This window comes from Prionailurus bengalensis, chromosome A2 (genome assembly GCF_016509475.1).
Source record: "Prionailurus bengalensis isolate Pbe53 chromosome A2, Fcat_Pben_1.1_paternal_pri, whole genome shotgun sequence".
NCBI classification, from domain to species: Eukaryota; Metazoa; Chordata; class Mammalia; order Carnivora; family Felidae; genus Prionailurus; species Prionailurus bengalensis.
In genome coordinates this window covers 17,882,571-17,897,979 of record NC_057348.1, presented here as the reverse complement: position 1 = coordinate 17,897,979, position 15,409 = coordinate 17,882,571, and the positions used below count along the sequence as shown (strand labels likewise).

Below are 15,409 nucleotides of genomic sequence, written 5' to 3'. Positions count from 1 at the left end.
TCAGGAAACATCAAAAGGCTGGCGTGTTCTCAAACAGCCTGTCACTGCTTTTAATCAGTTGCTGCGGTGAGGAAAGTAGTGGTTCTGGTGCCACTATGTGGCTCCATGCTCACTGGCCTCAGCTACAGTCCATCTCAGGGTCGTCCGCATCCGTTTCAGTGGCACACAGGTCATCCAGGGCTGCCTCTGAGCCAAGAGAAGAGGGTTGTGTGGTGAAGGCCTGGAGGTGCCGGGCACTGGGGGGAGACCCACCGCTCCTCCCCCACGCCCGCAGGAACTAACCAGTCCCTTCCACGCCCAGGCCTTGCTCCCTCAGCTACTGCAAGCAAAGTGATACAAAGGCAATTCAGACAGCGATGTTTCCGGAAAAACTGTGGCTCTGCTAGGCCAACTCAACAGATACAAGCAAAAGGCAGCCTGATAAGCTCAGAGAAGACCCAGAGCAGTAAGAGAAGTGCGACCCCAGTGCCAGCAAAGGCTGCGTGGAGAGAGGACTGCTGACTTAAGGCCAGGAAGTCTGACTTGTCCGTGAACTTCAGGGAAACCCCCGCATGTGGGCCGGGGCAGGCAGGGGTCCTCCTGCCGGCTTACCTTCACAGTCTGTCACATCAGGAAGCCCTCGAATCAGCATGCTGACCCCTGGCATCACCTGGTCATACTGATGTAGGACCTCCACACAGTGCACAGTGAAGAGCTTGTCCTTCTGGGAGAGGCTGTGCAGCAGCAACACCGTGTCCCGCAGACACCGCACAGTCCGCTTCTGCTGCTCAGTCCTCGGGGGCTCCCCCGCCCTCCGCACTGTCAGCCACTGTCTGTGCAGCATCACTGTGAGTGCTCTGACCACCTAGGGAGAGGGCAAAGACTGAGGCCAGGTCTCAGGGTTCCTGCATCCTAACAGTTTGCTCAGCTGGACAGCACCTTTCCTAACCACCCCAGGTAAGGAGGGCTCCGAGCGGTGGCACCAGGGTTACAAGGAGCAGGGGCGTGCTTGCATAGGGTCACCTTCCCCCGCCCTGATGGAGTTGCCACGCCGTTGGCCCGTGCACTCACCTCCACGTTGCACTGGCAGACAGAGCCAGTGACTGGGGAGGCAGGGCTCTGCACACCAAGCTTAGCCAGGAGCCACACGGCCTAGAACAAGAGCAGACTGTTCCATCCGTGGCAGAACGAGAGCCTGATCACAGTGAGGGCTTTCTCAGGCTTCTCCTACAAGTGCTCCAGGTTCCCTTAGCAGCCGCCTGTCCACACAGTGACATCCAAGGAACGGTGTGGGGCCTTCTCAGGCTAGACTCAGGATCAATACCTGTCTCACCAGCAACCCACCTGCCTCCAGGCCCCAAGCCAGGGTAGGGCCAGTTATTAGGCAGCCCTGCCAAGTGCTGGGACACCCTGGGGTCCACCTGTATTGTACCTGTGTAGTATGGAGCCCCCAAACTGAGTTCACCTTCTTAGCAGCTAGGTAAACTCTTGCTACCAAAATGCATTAAGACTCCATTCTCCCCAGAAGAAGGAGGAACAGTGGCCCTTGGGTGGGGTGGGGTGGTGAGGCTCTGGAGTTTTTACCTCTTGCTCTAGTTGAAGCCACTGTGTCTCCGAGGCCACTTTATCAGGCCTTGACGTGATGTACATGTACAGCAGCAGGAGGAGGCAGCCTTCTGAAAAGGACGCCCCACCTCTCATTCAGGGTCCCCTTCTTACCCAGAGCCCAGGGCACAAGCTGCAGAAGCCCTCAGGAGGCCTCTGAACTGTCCCTGCCACCACCCTTCCCTCCAACCTGCAGTAGCCGCCCAACCACCCATCCCCCCTGCCCTGCTTTACCTGAGGGGGAGCAGAGCTGAGGCGCGAGCTTCTCGTGGTCCACCAGGAGGGAAAGGAGCTCAACAGTCAGTAGCACGCTGGGCAGGGGGCTCTCGGGGCTGAGGCACTGCGGCAGTACCCGGAACACACACTGGAACCTAAAGCACGGGGGCCCAGAGAAACGGGACACTGGCACCCCAATCCCACAACCATCCTCACTTTTCACCAGAGGCAACAGGAAATTTTGAGCAGGCAGGTACAAGGAGGAGCTGTGGTTCGGACCCGGCTTCAAATGCTGGCCAACCACCACATACTTGCTGGGATATCTGTTTCCTGTGAACCAGTGGGTACTAGCCTTCACCGTGATATTGCCGTGGCTTAGAGAGGACAGGCCCTTGCCAGGCCCAGTGCCACCTGTAAATGGGGGATGCTTCCCTGGACCCGGGGTGCCTGGCTTCCACACTCTCCTGGGCTCTTTCTTGCCTCTGTTCCCAAATAGGGAGGGAGGTCTTAACGAGTGTGAATGTTATAAGCCTACTACCAGAGGGCTGGCCAGGTTCCAGAAGTGACAAATGTGTACTTGGCTATGGTTGGATCTTATGAGACCCCTTGCTTGCTGGCAGACTGTTTTTGCAAATACCAGCTCCCCTGTTACCAATTATGAGAAGGTGCTCACTTGGGGTGTGCACGGGTGTTGGGCTCTGGGCACACTCTCTCCAAGGTCTCACGGGCAAAGAGAACTAAGGAACCAAGTCCCAAGACAACCACTGCTATTTGCTCAACCCACATAGCCTTGTGGATGGGGAGAGGGCAATTCTACACGTGTTCCCCTTCATGCATCTGCAGTGTCTTAGCACATGCCGTCAAGGGTTAAGAGTATTTCTCAGTATGCCATTAGGAAGCAAGGCCTCGTTATTTGGGGGTGAAATCATTTTAGAGCAAATCCTGTACAGTGGGTAAGCTGAATGTTTTCAGCCACCAGAGTGTGGAAATTTGCGGGAAACTGGGATTTAACCTGGTGGTTACTCAATTTCGTCATTAGAATGGTCTGTAATCCACTAAAGTCCCTGAAACTATCTGCAAGAAAAATCCATCTTTATATATGACGCAGTGGTTTCTAAATTATTTTTGGATAGCAGAAAAAAATTTTTTTTTCCAGAACCCCCAAACACACAATAGAGAATAGTCCTACTGTTCTGTTTGAAGCTGGGGATGAGACCTCTGCTCAAAAGCCCCTGCCATCCCAGTACCCTGGAAATGACCCAGGACCATGGCTACACCAGATACAGTAGGAAGACGTGGGTCTGAGGGGATGATTTGTCCTCAAGCCCGGGTAGGCAAAGGTGCCCTTTCCGAGACTGCTGCCTGCCTGGCTGCTTGTGCTGCATCACATACTGCTTTAGAGCTTTGGTGGCATCACTCCAAGGTGAGCAGGAAGCTGTGTGGTAGTGGGGATCCTCCTGCAAGATGCAGGAATTCTGAAGCACTGAGTGGGAGGTGGTGCCAGACCGTGATCAAGGGCAAGTCAAGGAGACCAGCTGGAAACTCGCCCTGTATGTTCTCTCTATTCGTACAGCAAATACTGAGTGCTTACAGTGAGCCAGGCTCCATGCTAGGTGTGAGGACGCAGGGCTCTGAGGGTGTCACATGAGCTGGTGAACAGAGGCATCTGTCTGGCCTATGGAAAGCATCCATCAAATAGCTGTTTTTTCATGTCCTTGTGGACAAGCCCAACAGAAAGGGAATGATGGTGTATCTACCAAGAGAACTGGTAATAAAGTGCTTCCTGGAATTCATTCAACAAATATGAAACAAGCAACCAGCCACCATGAGGTAGGTCCATGCCAGACACGTGACAGTTCTGTACCTATTGTGTCGCCCACAGTACACTGCAGTACTGTGCCCGGCTCTGAGGACCACCCCTAGGATGGACCATACCAGCTGGAATATCTTCAGAAGGAAACCAGGATCCAGAAGTGTTTTAGGGAAACAAGTACGCTAAGCTCAGAGACAAAAGCTTAAGGTAAGTGCAGCCAGCAAAGTTGATCCAAATAGAACTGGCCTCTTGGTGGCATGCTGAGGGGGGAGACAGGATTTTTGGATGAGGAGATGGGCTGGATGGTGTTTACAGTTCCTCCCAGTCTTGAGGCTCTGGAATCCCAAGTTAAGAATTTATGACAATAGTGTTCATGAGCTAGGTTCACTATACAACCACTTCCAACAAACCTTAGAAGGAACAGGTAACTTATGGCTTGTGCCAGAGTCGGGCACAATGAGGATGAGCAGATTCCCAGTAAGGTCAGCTTATGGGCTGCCCACACCCTCTGCTTCCTTAGGGAACCCCACCAAACTTAAATGTGTGATACATGGTCTTCACCTGCCTGATCCACGGCCTAGGTTCAAGGCTCTGGGTTCAGTCTTTGTCCTGGGGGCAGGACACTTTTCCATAATGTCTTAAAAGCCTTTCATTACATGTGTCTTTTGCTTACCTGCTGTACAGAGGCAGAATTCAGCCAAGTAAACCACTTCCTTGGTTCTCCTAACACCTGGCCCCACTTTCCATCACTTCAGAACACCCTGAACAAAGCCTCAGAACACAAAACCAAGGCTTAGCCCTGAGCAGTATAGCTAAGATGTGGGCAAAGTATAAGGGCCACAGGATAGACCTCAAGAGGTCACGTGAGACCTGCAAAGAATCATGACTACCATGCAGTGTTATACCTGGGCAGGAAATCAAAGGAAGCATTTTCAGCTAATTTCACCAAAATCTTAAGACACTGGCTCAGGACACTGGTTTGAAGGTGACCTGTTGCTGCAGAAGAGAAAGTCAACAGGTGAAGAAGCATCTTCAGTAGTGGGTGCTGGCCTTGGTCATCAGTAAGCCCCCTTGGGACTGAGGACACATCCCCATGATCTTGTCTGTGAACCAGACTCTGGTTTCCTTCCCCAGCGGCAGAATCCACCCCTGCATCTGATAGTAATAGGTGGACGACCGCTCCGCTGTGGCACACCAGGTGCTGAAGAACACTAAGTGAAGCCACAGAGAAGCCTTCCAGGTTGCAAAGTGAGTCCTCAAGGCTGGCCTCTCCCCCAGAGCTCACGTAGGAGGAACTTGTCGGTGAGTCCGCAGGCGCTCCACTTCTCTTGACTGCTGCCAGATCGTGCAGAGCCTGGCAGTGTAAGCCGATAAAGAACTGTACCAGGGGGAGGAGATGCACGGCCCCAGGAAGCTGGCAGAGTGGGAAGGCCCTTCTGCCTCCCTCTGCTTGGTCTCCATCACATGAGCCTTCATCCCTGGCAACCAGATTCAATCCAGTAAGTGCCAGGTTCTGTGCTTCTCTCAGGGCCAAGTGGGGAAATGACCCATCGCGAGAACCTGTGGTCCTCAGGCTTGAAATCCCAGTCAAGGTACTAGCAGCAAATACAAAAGAAAACATACAAGTGTGAGGCGGAGACAAGGTCAAGGGCCCCAAACAACCTGTCTACCGAATTCTCTAGTTTCCCCACCCAGCACACAGACCTCCCAGGCTGGCCAGGACCAGAAAGGAACTTGCTTCCTGGGAACTCCCAGCTTTTCAGGAGTCTGAGGTTTACCTGCCATACCCCAGTGGCTGCAGTAGGGTGCTGGTAGGAGCCTCAGAACAACTGCTCAGGAGGTGGCACAGACCTAGGGATGACCCTGGGATCAAAGGCTGCTTCAGGAGAAGGTTTATCAAAATGGAACCTGCAAAAGACAAGGTGATTCTAGAAGGTTCTGACAAGGGAGGCCTTTTCTGTGGCTTCAGAAGGAAAAGTGAGGATTCCTTGGATGCTAACTGTCCTCTAAGCTGCCACTAAGCCCCACTGAGATGCCTGTGGGTGCTGAGGGCTCTGGGATGTAACTGCTATAGTCTTCTGCTAAGTCACAGACTGTTACTCCCCTGGCCCCTCTGAAGGACTGCCTGGGGTGCTGCTTCTCAGAGGCAATTCTACCATAGCACTGCAGAGGATGCCCAGAGCTGTGCAGGCCTCCTGCACATGGAGCAGGGCTTCTGGTACCTTGAGTGTTTGATCTCTGCATCCAGCTGTCAACAAGTCTTTTCTGCGACTCTTCTTGCTTAATGGGGTCACCTCCCAGATTGTGGCTCTTATTCTCTACAACTAAACAAAATGTGAATCAAAACTTGAGCACAAAAGCACAGGCATATCAAAACTCTTGAATGTACCGAGTTTCTTTTTTTTCTCTCTCTTTTTTTTTTTTTTTAAGTAAACTCTACCCCCAATACGGGGCTCGAACGCACAACTCTGAGATCGAGAGTCACGTGCTCTATGGACTGGGCCAGCCAGGCACCCCATAATGAATTTAAAACAGAGATTGTTCTACTTCCTCAACCTTGGATCAAATCAAGAACCAGAGCAACTCAAGAACCCTTGCATCATTGCCTCCCTCATGAAAAACAGGAACAGGAACAGGAACAGGAACAGGAACAGGAACAGGAACAGGAACAGGAAAGGAAAGGAAAGGAAAGGAAAAGAAAGTTTGCTCCACTTTAAAAGGAGGCAATAACATGAAAGCAGTAACCACGAACACTTATTATGTGCCAGACAAACCCTGTTCTAAGAGCTGTACCCATGTTAGCTCATCTGTTCCTCAAAGCAACCCGAAGAGGAGGTGTTATCTCCTCTATTTTACATATAGAGAAACTGAGGCACGGGTTAAGGGACTTGCTCCAATCACACAAGCCAGTAAGTAGTGTGACCGGGACTCCTGTCAGGCTGGTGGGCTCCAGTGCCTGCCCACAACACCATCCTATACTGTTCCTGTAGTTGCCAGGTACCAAAAATGTGAGTGGTTGAGGTCCTCAGAGGTGGCATGAGGGCCAACGACTTGAACAGGTGGATGGTGGTAGGAGAGAGGTGATGTATTGGAATGGTAAGATAAACTGACACAGTATATTCTCAGAGTAAAAACCTGCCAATGCTAGACTGTGTCCCTCTATAAGGCAGTAGCATGCCCTCAGTCTGGACTGAGCTGTATAAACTCAAGGCTGCAAGGAACACAGGTACCTGATACTAGCTGTGTTTCTGGCACATCAATGGATGGTGACTGGGGAGGTTTTAAAATATGCCTGCAAATTCTACAAACACTTCTCTTCAAAAGGTGCAGCCTAGTTTCCTTCCCGTTGAACATGGTTTCTAACAAACAGAATGTGGCAAAAGTGATGCTATAGGACTCCCGAGGCCAGGCCATAAAAGGGATAGCTTCCACCTCGCTCTCTCTGGTTTGTTAGCTCTAGAGGAGGCCATCCACCAGGTTATGACATCACCCAAGTAGCTCCGTAGAGAGACCCACGTGTGGAGAAGAACTCCATTGCCAGTCATGTGAGTGAGCCACTCTGAATAGATCCTCCAGCCCCAGACGAGCCTTCAGTGATTCCAGTCCCCACAGGGACAAACCATCTCCTCTTTATCAGAACTGTTGTCCCACAGAACCAGGAGGAGTACTTATTGTTGTTTTAAGCCACAAGGTTGAATAATCGGTTACACGGCAACAGATGACAGACAGACTGACTTACCCTCTCTGCCCACCAGGGACTTATATCCTGGCTCTGTCTGGAAGGGGTGGGGAAGGGACATGTTAGCACTAAAAGACTCCTTTGTAGGGAAAGATGGTTTTCCGAATTGTGGAGAACATGCTTCTGGCTTTATAGCCACAGAAGGGCTTTTCCTAGGACTGGAAAAAGTTAACTATGAAAGCAAAGTAATGATTCTGCTAAAACCACTTAAAATACCTGGTTATAAAACTTCTAACACATGTTAAACTTTTCATGTTTAAATGTTTAAATGGTAAACCTGCTCCGGCCCATGGCCGATGTCTAGGTGCTTTGACCAAAGGTTTTTATCTGTTATATATTAGTCATTCTTTGTCAGTCAGGATAGCAGTGCAAAACTCAAGGCATTTTGATCCAGATGGTGGAAAAACTCTTTCATTTCTGTATTCTTCTAATAATCACCCCAAAACATTGGCCATAATTCCATTACAACTTCCAATTCCACCAAAATCTTTTTAATATGGAACAGCCTCTTATTTAATCGTTCCCAGGGGCTGGATTCAAAGATTTTCAGTAGAAAGAAGGTCTATTAAAAGGCGTGTTGTTGTGTTTTGCAACTTGAAAACAGCCCGTTCCTCAGTGCCAGGGGTTTTGTGTTAGGGAAGCAGTCTTAACCCGCCCCCCCCCCGAGTGCATCAGACAACACCAAGAGCCTTCTGTCAGAGACGTGTGATGAGGTGGGGATGGACCCCTCTGCTCTCCTGTCTTATTTGGACTAAGCTAGGCAAAAAGAGTTTAATTTCATACCCTGTCCATTATGAACAAAGGCAGCAGAATGTTCAATATTCAGAAAAAGACACGCTGACCCACACTGTTCAAAATTCAAGGCTGATATCAACGGTGTGCCAGACTTCTCTGGCAGGCAAGGCGCAGGACAGGACCATTAACAAGCTGATCACATCTACAGCAAAGGCAGGGGCTATTAGACAAAGGTCCCAAGGCAGTAAATGAGAAAAAATATTCCAAGTAGTTGGGACTGAAATACGCTCACACTTGGGGCAAAACTGATTATTTGAAACACATTACATAAAAATGAAGACTGGGTCACCCCAAAAGTTTAGAGAGCATCTTCCCAGCCCTTTTTGAGTCCTGAGTATAAAGTCCTATAGAGGAAGCCCTTCTAGAGTGTGAGGCCTTTATGCGGTGATGCACCAAACCATTCAAGCCTCATCTAAACCACCTTTGAGGCCTTCAGGAAAGAGGATCTATGTCCAAATGGCAAAGTTTAAACAGCCTTCGTTCAAGACTAACCTGACATTGTTACTCAGACTTTCTAATAAACCATGCAAAACAACTCTCCTTCCAGCATCATCATTACCTGGCATGGAGAATGGAGGGAGCAGCCAATTTATTTGCTCGTTCACTGCTTTGAAGCTTTGTCCTTAATTCATTCATCTCAGCATCTTTAAATTGGAGTTCGGACTGCAATGATTGGAGCTGGAAGGCAAAAGCAACACACTCATGGTAACCCATCATACGTGCAAAAATATCTCTGGGCTTCAAAGTCTCAAGCTCATAAAGGAAAACAAACAATGAGAAATAAGTATAAAAGTTTGCTGTGACATAGATGCCCTACAATATCAAGCTTTCCCCTTCCTCCTCAAAGACAGCATGGTATTCTGGAAAGACATTTTGACCTGAACTGTTGCAAGGTAGTTTGTGAAGGTTCAAATACCATTTACTCGGCCTCTTTAAACTTTGGCTTATCTGTAACACAAACCCCTGTCTTTGTGGTTAGGGGGGATTAAATAGGAAGGATGAATGTGAAATGCCCAGCCTAGAGCTTGGTGAGGCGCCTTATCGCACAGTAACATGTTAACCTTTGAATGGACATAATGGTGCACAATTCCAGGTCTTCTTGAAATTTTACCAAAACGCCACGCAGCACGGGGAGACCTGCTCCAGCCCATGGCCAGCAGTAACTGCTATTATTCCCTGAGCACACTCTGTGCCTGTATGGCACCAGTCACAGCACCAGTCACAGTAAGTGTGGGGCTGTTTAAGTCTTACAGCAACCCTTCTAGTTATTTCCTGGGACAGATAATGGAAATGAATCACAGAGCTGAAGTCACTACCCTGAGGTCGCCATTTATCATATGTGATAAAGCCAGGATTCAAACTCTAGTTTGTCTGATTACAACTCCCTTGCTCTTCATCGTGGATGCGGAAGGAAAACTACTGCTGTTAGTGCTGGGCACAGGTTAGTGCTTCTTTAAAGTTTGCTAATTTGCTAATGGATGGCAGAATAAGATCCATTCCTTGAGACTGAAGCCTTGGGAAGTGCTGAAGGAAAGGGGCAGTATGTATGGACACCTATTAATTTCTTCCCAAAACAGCAACTCCCTCCCTTGAGAAACAATCATGTCCCTACCTCTATGTGATTTAAAAAAATTTTTTTAACGTTTATTCATTTTCGAGAGACACAGAGAGACAGAGCGTGAATGGGGGAAGGGCAGAGAGAGAGGGAGATACAGAATCCGAAGCAGGATCCAGGCTCTGAGCTGTCAGCACAGAGCCCAAAGTGGGGCTCGAACTCACGAACCGTGAGATCATGACCCGAGCCGAAGTCGGAGGACCAACCGATTGAGCCACCCAGGTGCCCCTCCCTACCTCTATGTGATTTAAATGGGAGCTGTCATCTCTGTGGTTATAGTGACTGGGTCAGGGACAGGCACCTGACCCAGGTTAGAACAATTAGAGCCTTGAGATGAAGGAGCCCAAGTTTTCAGTCTGCTCTGGAGCTATGAAATAGGAGCCCAGGAGCTTCTGGAGAACACATCCTTTACCATAAGAATGGAGTCTGTCTGTAGACTAGGGAGTAAAGATGAATCCTGGCAAGGCTCCAGTCATTCAAGGCCCCAGCACACCTGTTTTTTCCCAGACTTAGGTATAGAAGTCAATACATTTCCTTTTGGCCTAAGCTAGGTCAACTGAGTTTCTGATCTGCCAAAAAGCTCTTACTTAAGTCTATTTCTGGAAAGTCTAAGCTATTGATTTATTCCTGCCAAGACCACCTACCACAACTACCACAGCAAAGCAGTTTCAACTAAGTCCTTTTACAAACCTCATGCAGAGCCTGGAAAAAAAGTATATGCATATATTAGAAATTATTTAAGACAAAAAAAAAAAAAAAAACTGTTGAAATCTTCCTGGAAGATTTACAGGCTCTTTGGTCATTATTGCTTCTAAAAGAACTCAGTGAGCAGGCAAAGCTTGTGTCTAGAACAAGGGGAAAAAAAAGGGGGGGGGGAACAGTTCTGGGTCACCTTTTTTGAAAATTCCTTTTCTTTGTCACTGAGCACTTGAGTTTTCTCTTGTTCAAGGAGGAAATGTGATCTTCTCTGTTCCTCTAGAATGGATTCTGTCTGATGCAATGAGTCCCGCAAAATTTTTATTTCTCCATTTTTAATGAGAACTTCTTCTTCCATTGCTTTCATCTGTAAATCCAAAATCAATCTTGTGAAAAGCTTATAAGGGAAAGTTATATATGTACTTGTTTCAACATATAGCTAGGGAGACAGAGAAAGCACATGTAAACTATGTTCTACAGATCGATGAGTTCTCAAAATATATCCATACCAACTAGTTACCACTATGGTCTGCTAGGCCCATTTGTGGGACAGGTGACATTCAGAAAGCTTAAGGAGACACTGTCATTCACACATGCAGATTCTGTAGGTTCTAGTAAGTATTAAACAATCTGGGTCATACACTTCACAGATCTCAAGTTTCATACTATGTTTCTAGTTTTCCTAGGGACCTACAGATGGTCACATAAAGGATGTCTGCTTTTTTGTAAAACTGCTAACAAATACAGTAGCCTTTATGATGTTGTGTTCCTTATAAAAGACATATGCTCTAAATTTGTCTCAGTGCTGTGACAGAAAGTTTGTATCACTTTTTGGATCTGATGTACAGTTTCCTTTGTTGACTAGTTGTTAGGAATTAGGATTTGGTTTCTTCCAGTTTAAATTTTCTGCCTTTCTTTCCCCAGCCTTCCCTCATTTCATGGGGATGAATCTGGACTCCTGTTTTACTTTATTTTTTAAGTTTATTTGAGAGAGGGAGAGCAAGCGGAGGAGGGGCAGAAAGGGAAGGAGAGAGAGCATCCCAAGCAGGCTCCTCACTTTTCATGCGCAGAGCCCGATGTGGGGCTTGAACCCATGAACCATGAGATCATGACCTGAGCTGAAAACAAGAGTCAGTCGCTTAACTGACTTGAGCCACCCAGGTGCTCCTGGACTCTTGTTTTAAAACTTTTATATATTTTAGGGGTACCTGGGTGGCTCAGTTGGTTAAGCATCTGACTTTGGCTCAGGTCATGGTCTCACAGGTTCGTGGGTTCAAGCCCTGTGTCACGCTCTGTGCTGACAGCTCAGAGCCTGGAGCCTGCTTCAAATTCTGTATCTCCCCCTCTCTCTCTCTCTGCCCCTCCCCTGCTCACTCTCTTTCTCTCAAAAATAGATAAACATTAAAAAAAAAACTTTTATATAGTTTATTCTACGGTGCTTTATAACACATGCATAAGTGCATACATTAGCTATAAAAGCACAAGTCACTTACCTTTTCTTTAAGTTCTTTGTATTGTGCCTGAAGTACCTCTAATTCAAAATTCTCTTTAACAGGAACATATTCTCTGTTTTTCCCTGCAGGAGTTTTTGACATCCCATCTAATCTGGGGACCTTATGAACATCTGTAAAAAAACAGTTCCCATATACTTTTCTGGATCCAACACTTTCCCACTTTTGCCAGTCAATGCTGAAAAGAATCACTCTTGAAAGAAAATTAGAGAAAGATCTAGTAAGCAGTATAGGTATTTTCCAACCTAAGAACGTGATTCAAACTCATAAATGATCCTTATGAAATGACAAACAGATCCTGCCTCCCCCTACTCCCCACCCCTCAATTTTAAGAGTATCATCTAGGGGCGCCTGGGTGGCGCAGTCGGTTAAGCGTCCGACTTCAGCCAGGTCACGATCTCGCGGTCCGTGAGTTCGAGCCCCGCGTCAGGCTCTGGGCTGATGGCTCGGAGCCTGGAGCCTGTTTCCGATTCTGTGTCTCCCTCTCTCTCTGCCCCTCGCCCGTTCATGCTCTGTCTCTCTCTGTCCCAAAAATAAATAAACGTTGAAAAAAAAAATTAAAAAAAAAAAAAGAGTATCATCTAAAGGCTGAAAAGGTGCTGTGGGAAACTCACTGGTCAGAACTTGGGGATCTGTTATTCGACAATATTTACTGAGCACCTATACCTATACCTACTGAGCACCGGGCACAGTCTAGTCTCTAAAGGTACAGTGGTGAGCAAAATGGATACAGTCCTTACACTCATGAAGCTTAGAGGACATTCAAAAATAATTAAATAAATGTAAAATTACAACTGTGATACGAGCTACACAAGAGAACAAGTATAGGAAAGCCAAGTATATGGATCCAACTGGAATGACTGGAAGGCTTCCCAAGGAAGTGATGACTGAGGTGAGAGCTAAACAAGCAGGAATTAAGCAGATGAGTGGGGATGGGGAATGGATGGGAAGAATACTCCGTGTATGAGAAACAGCAATGTGCAATTTTTGTATTGTAAGGAAGTCGGGAGAATTCAAGAAATGAAGGCAGGTCAGTGTGGCTTGAACCCAGAGAGAGTGGGAAAGGGCCAGACCATGCTGGGCCTTGTAGGCCATGATATGGACTTTGATCTTTATACTGGAGACAGTGGGAAGCTATGAAAAGGCTTTCAGCAGGGATGTGCATTTGTATCTATGTGAGACAAAGCCAGATTTGAGTTCTGAAAAGATCACTCTGGCTGTGGTGTGAAGTCTGACTTACAGGGAGTCAAGACTGGCAACGGGGAGACCATTTAGCAGATGATCATCCAGAGGAAGGAATGATTGTAACATAGATCAGGGAGAATGGTAGAGATAATGGAAAGAGGATGGGTTCCAGAGATGGATAAAGAAGATAAAGTTACAGGACTTGGCAAGGGATTAGATGTATGGTCAAGGAAGAGGAACTGTTGCTTTGTGCCACCTGATGGAGACCGGTAGTAGTCACGGTTGTACAGAATATTTGGTCATTAATGAACGTTTTCTGAATGTCTGCTTTGCCAGGCACCATGCTGGCAATACTGGAGAATGACTGGACTCCCAGATGAATGTGTGGGATTTAAGATGCCTGTGAGATATCCAAGTACAGATGCAAGATGCCCTCAAAACGTTTCTCCTTCTGTGAGCCCCACAAGACTTCACTCACTCCCCAGCTAGAAAGTAAGCTCCCGAAGAAAGGAGTTTTTGTCTTTTGTTCATTGCTAAGTGTGCTGCAGTTCCTAAGGTTTTGGACACCTAGTACAATTTACTGGTTGTATAACGGAATAAACCTCTTTCATCTCTTGCCTCAGCTAGGCCCTTCTTATGTTCATGTGGCCCAAGGAGGACAGTAATCTTCGTTAGATCTAAAGCCTCTTAAACCTGTCACAAGAATGGGTCCCCATGGGTAGGTAGTGACGGTTCTGATGATGGTGGTTGTGTTCCAAGGATCTTTGCCTAGAACCCAGAACTTGGTGGCCCAAATTTTAACTACAGGAAAAGGTTAACTGAACTTTCTGTATTTCAAATCGGCTGTTTTGACATTCTTAATACAGTACTCCCACAACTCAAAGGACCTTTTGGAACACAACCTGTGCCTAAATGAAGCCGTTCCTATATTTTGAGAACGGCAGCGTGGGTGCAAGACACTGGGTCAGCGGTCGCCGTGGGGTTCCGAAGCCACAGCCATCACGTAGTTCTGGCGAGATCTGCACCACCCTCCGGGAAAAGGCCCCGAGGCGCACTCACTGGACACGTCCCGAGGAGCGGCCGGGCACTGGCTCAGGGCCTGCGACGCGAGGGTGTCGAGTTCCTCCAGGTCGTCAGCGGTGAAATCCCCGTGCGCGCCGAACGGGTCTTCGGGGTCCGGGGCAGCGGCTGCGGGGAAGCCTCGGGCTCGCTTGCTCGGAGGGTGCCCGGTGCTGGGCGGCGGGCCAGAGCTAGGCGCCGGAAGCCCGCTCCGCCTCCTGCTGCCCGGCGCGGGGGTTCCAGCCATGCCTCCGCTGGTCAGTCTCCCACGGCACCGAGTAAGGCCTGGTCGCCGCGAGACCAGAGGGCTGGACCAACCGCCCGCGCGCCGCCGCTCGCCTCAGCCGCTAGGGCCACGCCCCCGAGCCCACGGGCGAATCGGCTGCCAGCCAGAGAGCGCGGAAGAATGACCGAATCTGAACGCGTCGCCGTGCTCCGCTGAGTGCCGGCCTTTCTAGGTGTTGCCCCGCCCTCCCAGCCCAGTTCTGCCTGGTGCTCAAATACCCGCGGCTGGCTGTCCGTAGGCGAGTGGCGGGCGTTGTGCACCGCTATCCACGTTACTGGAGAGCAGGGCCGAGGCTCACCAGCCTTACAGCGCGGGGGCCTCCGCGCCCCTCCCTGGCATCCAGTATACAGCCTCGGTGGAGTTCGCCCTGACATTCACACGTACACCTGTGAATCGAGACCCGCAGCATTCAGGGGTTTGGTCTCTGCGACTTCGCTGTTTTCCTCCCGCTGGACTCACCTCTCACATACCCAGAGGCTCTCTCGGGGAGGAAAGAGTCTGGGAGAGCGGGGTTGGGTGAAGAGTATGAATACAGCTTTTGTGAGCAGACATCTTAGAGAACAGTAAATGTTTTGAATGTGTGCATTTAAGGTAGGTTTGGGGAAGAAAGGTGTAAGGAAGAGGGGTGATCCTGAGAACGATGTGCCTGTGTTGGAGAATGTGGGAACTGTCAGACTGTTAACATTCACTTCTCTGAGAGTGGCTGAGTGTTTTTGTCCCAAGGACATGTCATAAATGAATAAGGCTCAGGAGGTCAAGAAAGGCCCCTTGGAAGTGGCACCTGGGTTGTCCTCCGGGTTGAGCAGGAGTTATCGAGTTAGCAAGGAGGCTGGCATACAAGCCTATTCAGACAAGAATAGGACACCAACACGGAGTCCACACAAATGCCAGGTAGGAGTTGTGGCAAAGA

General features: G+C 48.7%; 1 protein-coding gene and 2 long non-coding RNA genes across 6 annotated transcripts; 2 read left to right on the top strand and 1 right to left on the bottom strand.

The window, feature by feature from the left end:
• Positions 1-24: 24 nt before the first annotated feature.
• LOC122487224 (ATR interacting protein) lies at positions 25-14,565 on the bottom strand. 4 transcript variants are annotated; one of them, XM_043587325.1, is made up of 14 exons: positions 14,214-14,563; positions 11,952-12,082; positions 10,655-10,825; positions 8,707-8,825; positions 7,353-7,510; positions 5,836-5,937; positions 5,392-5,521; positions 4,519-5,208; positions 1,819-1,955; positions 1,564-1,655; positions 1,051-1,131; positions 592-844; positions 283-319; positions 25-186 (listed from the first exon to the last, which is right to left on the bottom strand). In XM_043587325.1, coding segments are annotated over exons 1-14 (2,349 nt in total). In that variant the 5' UTR covers positions 14,461-14,563; the 3' UTR covers positions 25-185. The 4 variants fall into 4 exon arrangements, with proteins under 4 accessions (XP_043443260.1, XP_043443258.1, XP_043443259.1 ...); XM_043587323.1 differs by lacking the exon at positions 283-319 and having other exon boundaries at positions 14,214-14,565; XM_043587324.1 differs by lacking the exon at positions 283-319 and having other exon boundaries at positions 1,564-1,652; positions 14,214-14,560.
• On the top strand, positions 8,864-12,227 carry LOC122487231. The gene is made up of 2 exons (XR_006298336.1): positions 8,864-9,371; positions 12,041-12,227. It is a non-coding gene; the product is annotated as an uncharacterized LOC122487231 (long non-coding RNA).
• LOC122487230 lies at positions 12,546-13,776 on the top strand. The gene is made up of 2 exons (XR_006298335.1): positions 12,546-12,861; positions 13,491-13,776. It is a non-coding gene; the product is annotated as an uncharacterized LOC122487230 (long non-coding RNA).
• Positions 14,566-15,409: the final 844 nt, after the last annotated feature.

Coding starts and splice junctions, on each gene's coding strand:
- LOC122487224 (XM_043587323.1), bottom strand. CDS start 14,460: ATGGCTGGAACCCCCGCGCCGGGCAGCAGGAGGCGGAGCGGGCTTCCG. Junction 5,938..7,352: donor GTCCCTGGTGGGCAGAGAGG/GTAAGTCAGTCT, acceptor CATTTTGTTTAG/TTGTAGAGAATAAGAGCCAC. Junction 187..591: donor TGATGTGACAGACTGTGAAG/GTAAGCCGGCAG, acceptor CTCTTGGCTCAG/AGGCAGCCCTGGATGACCTG.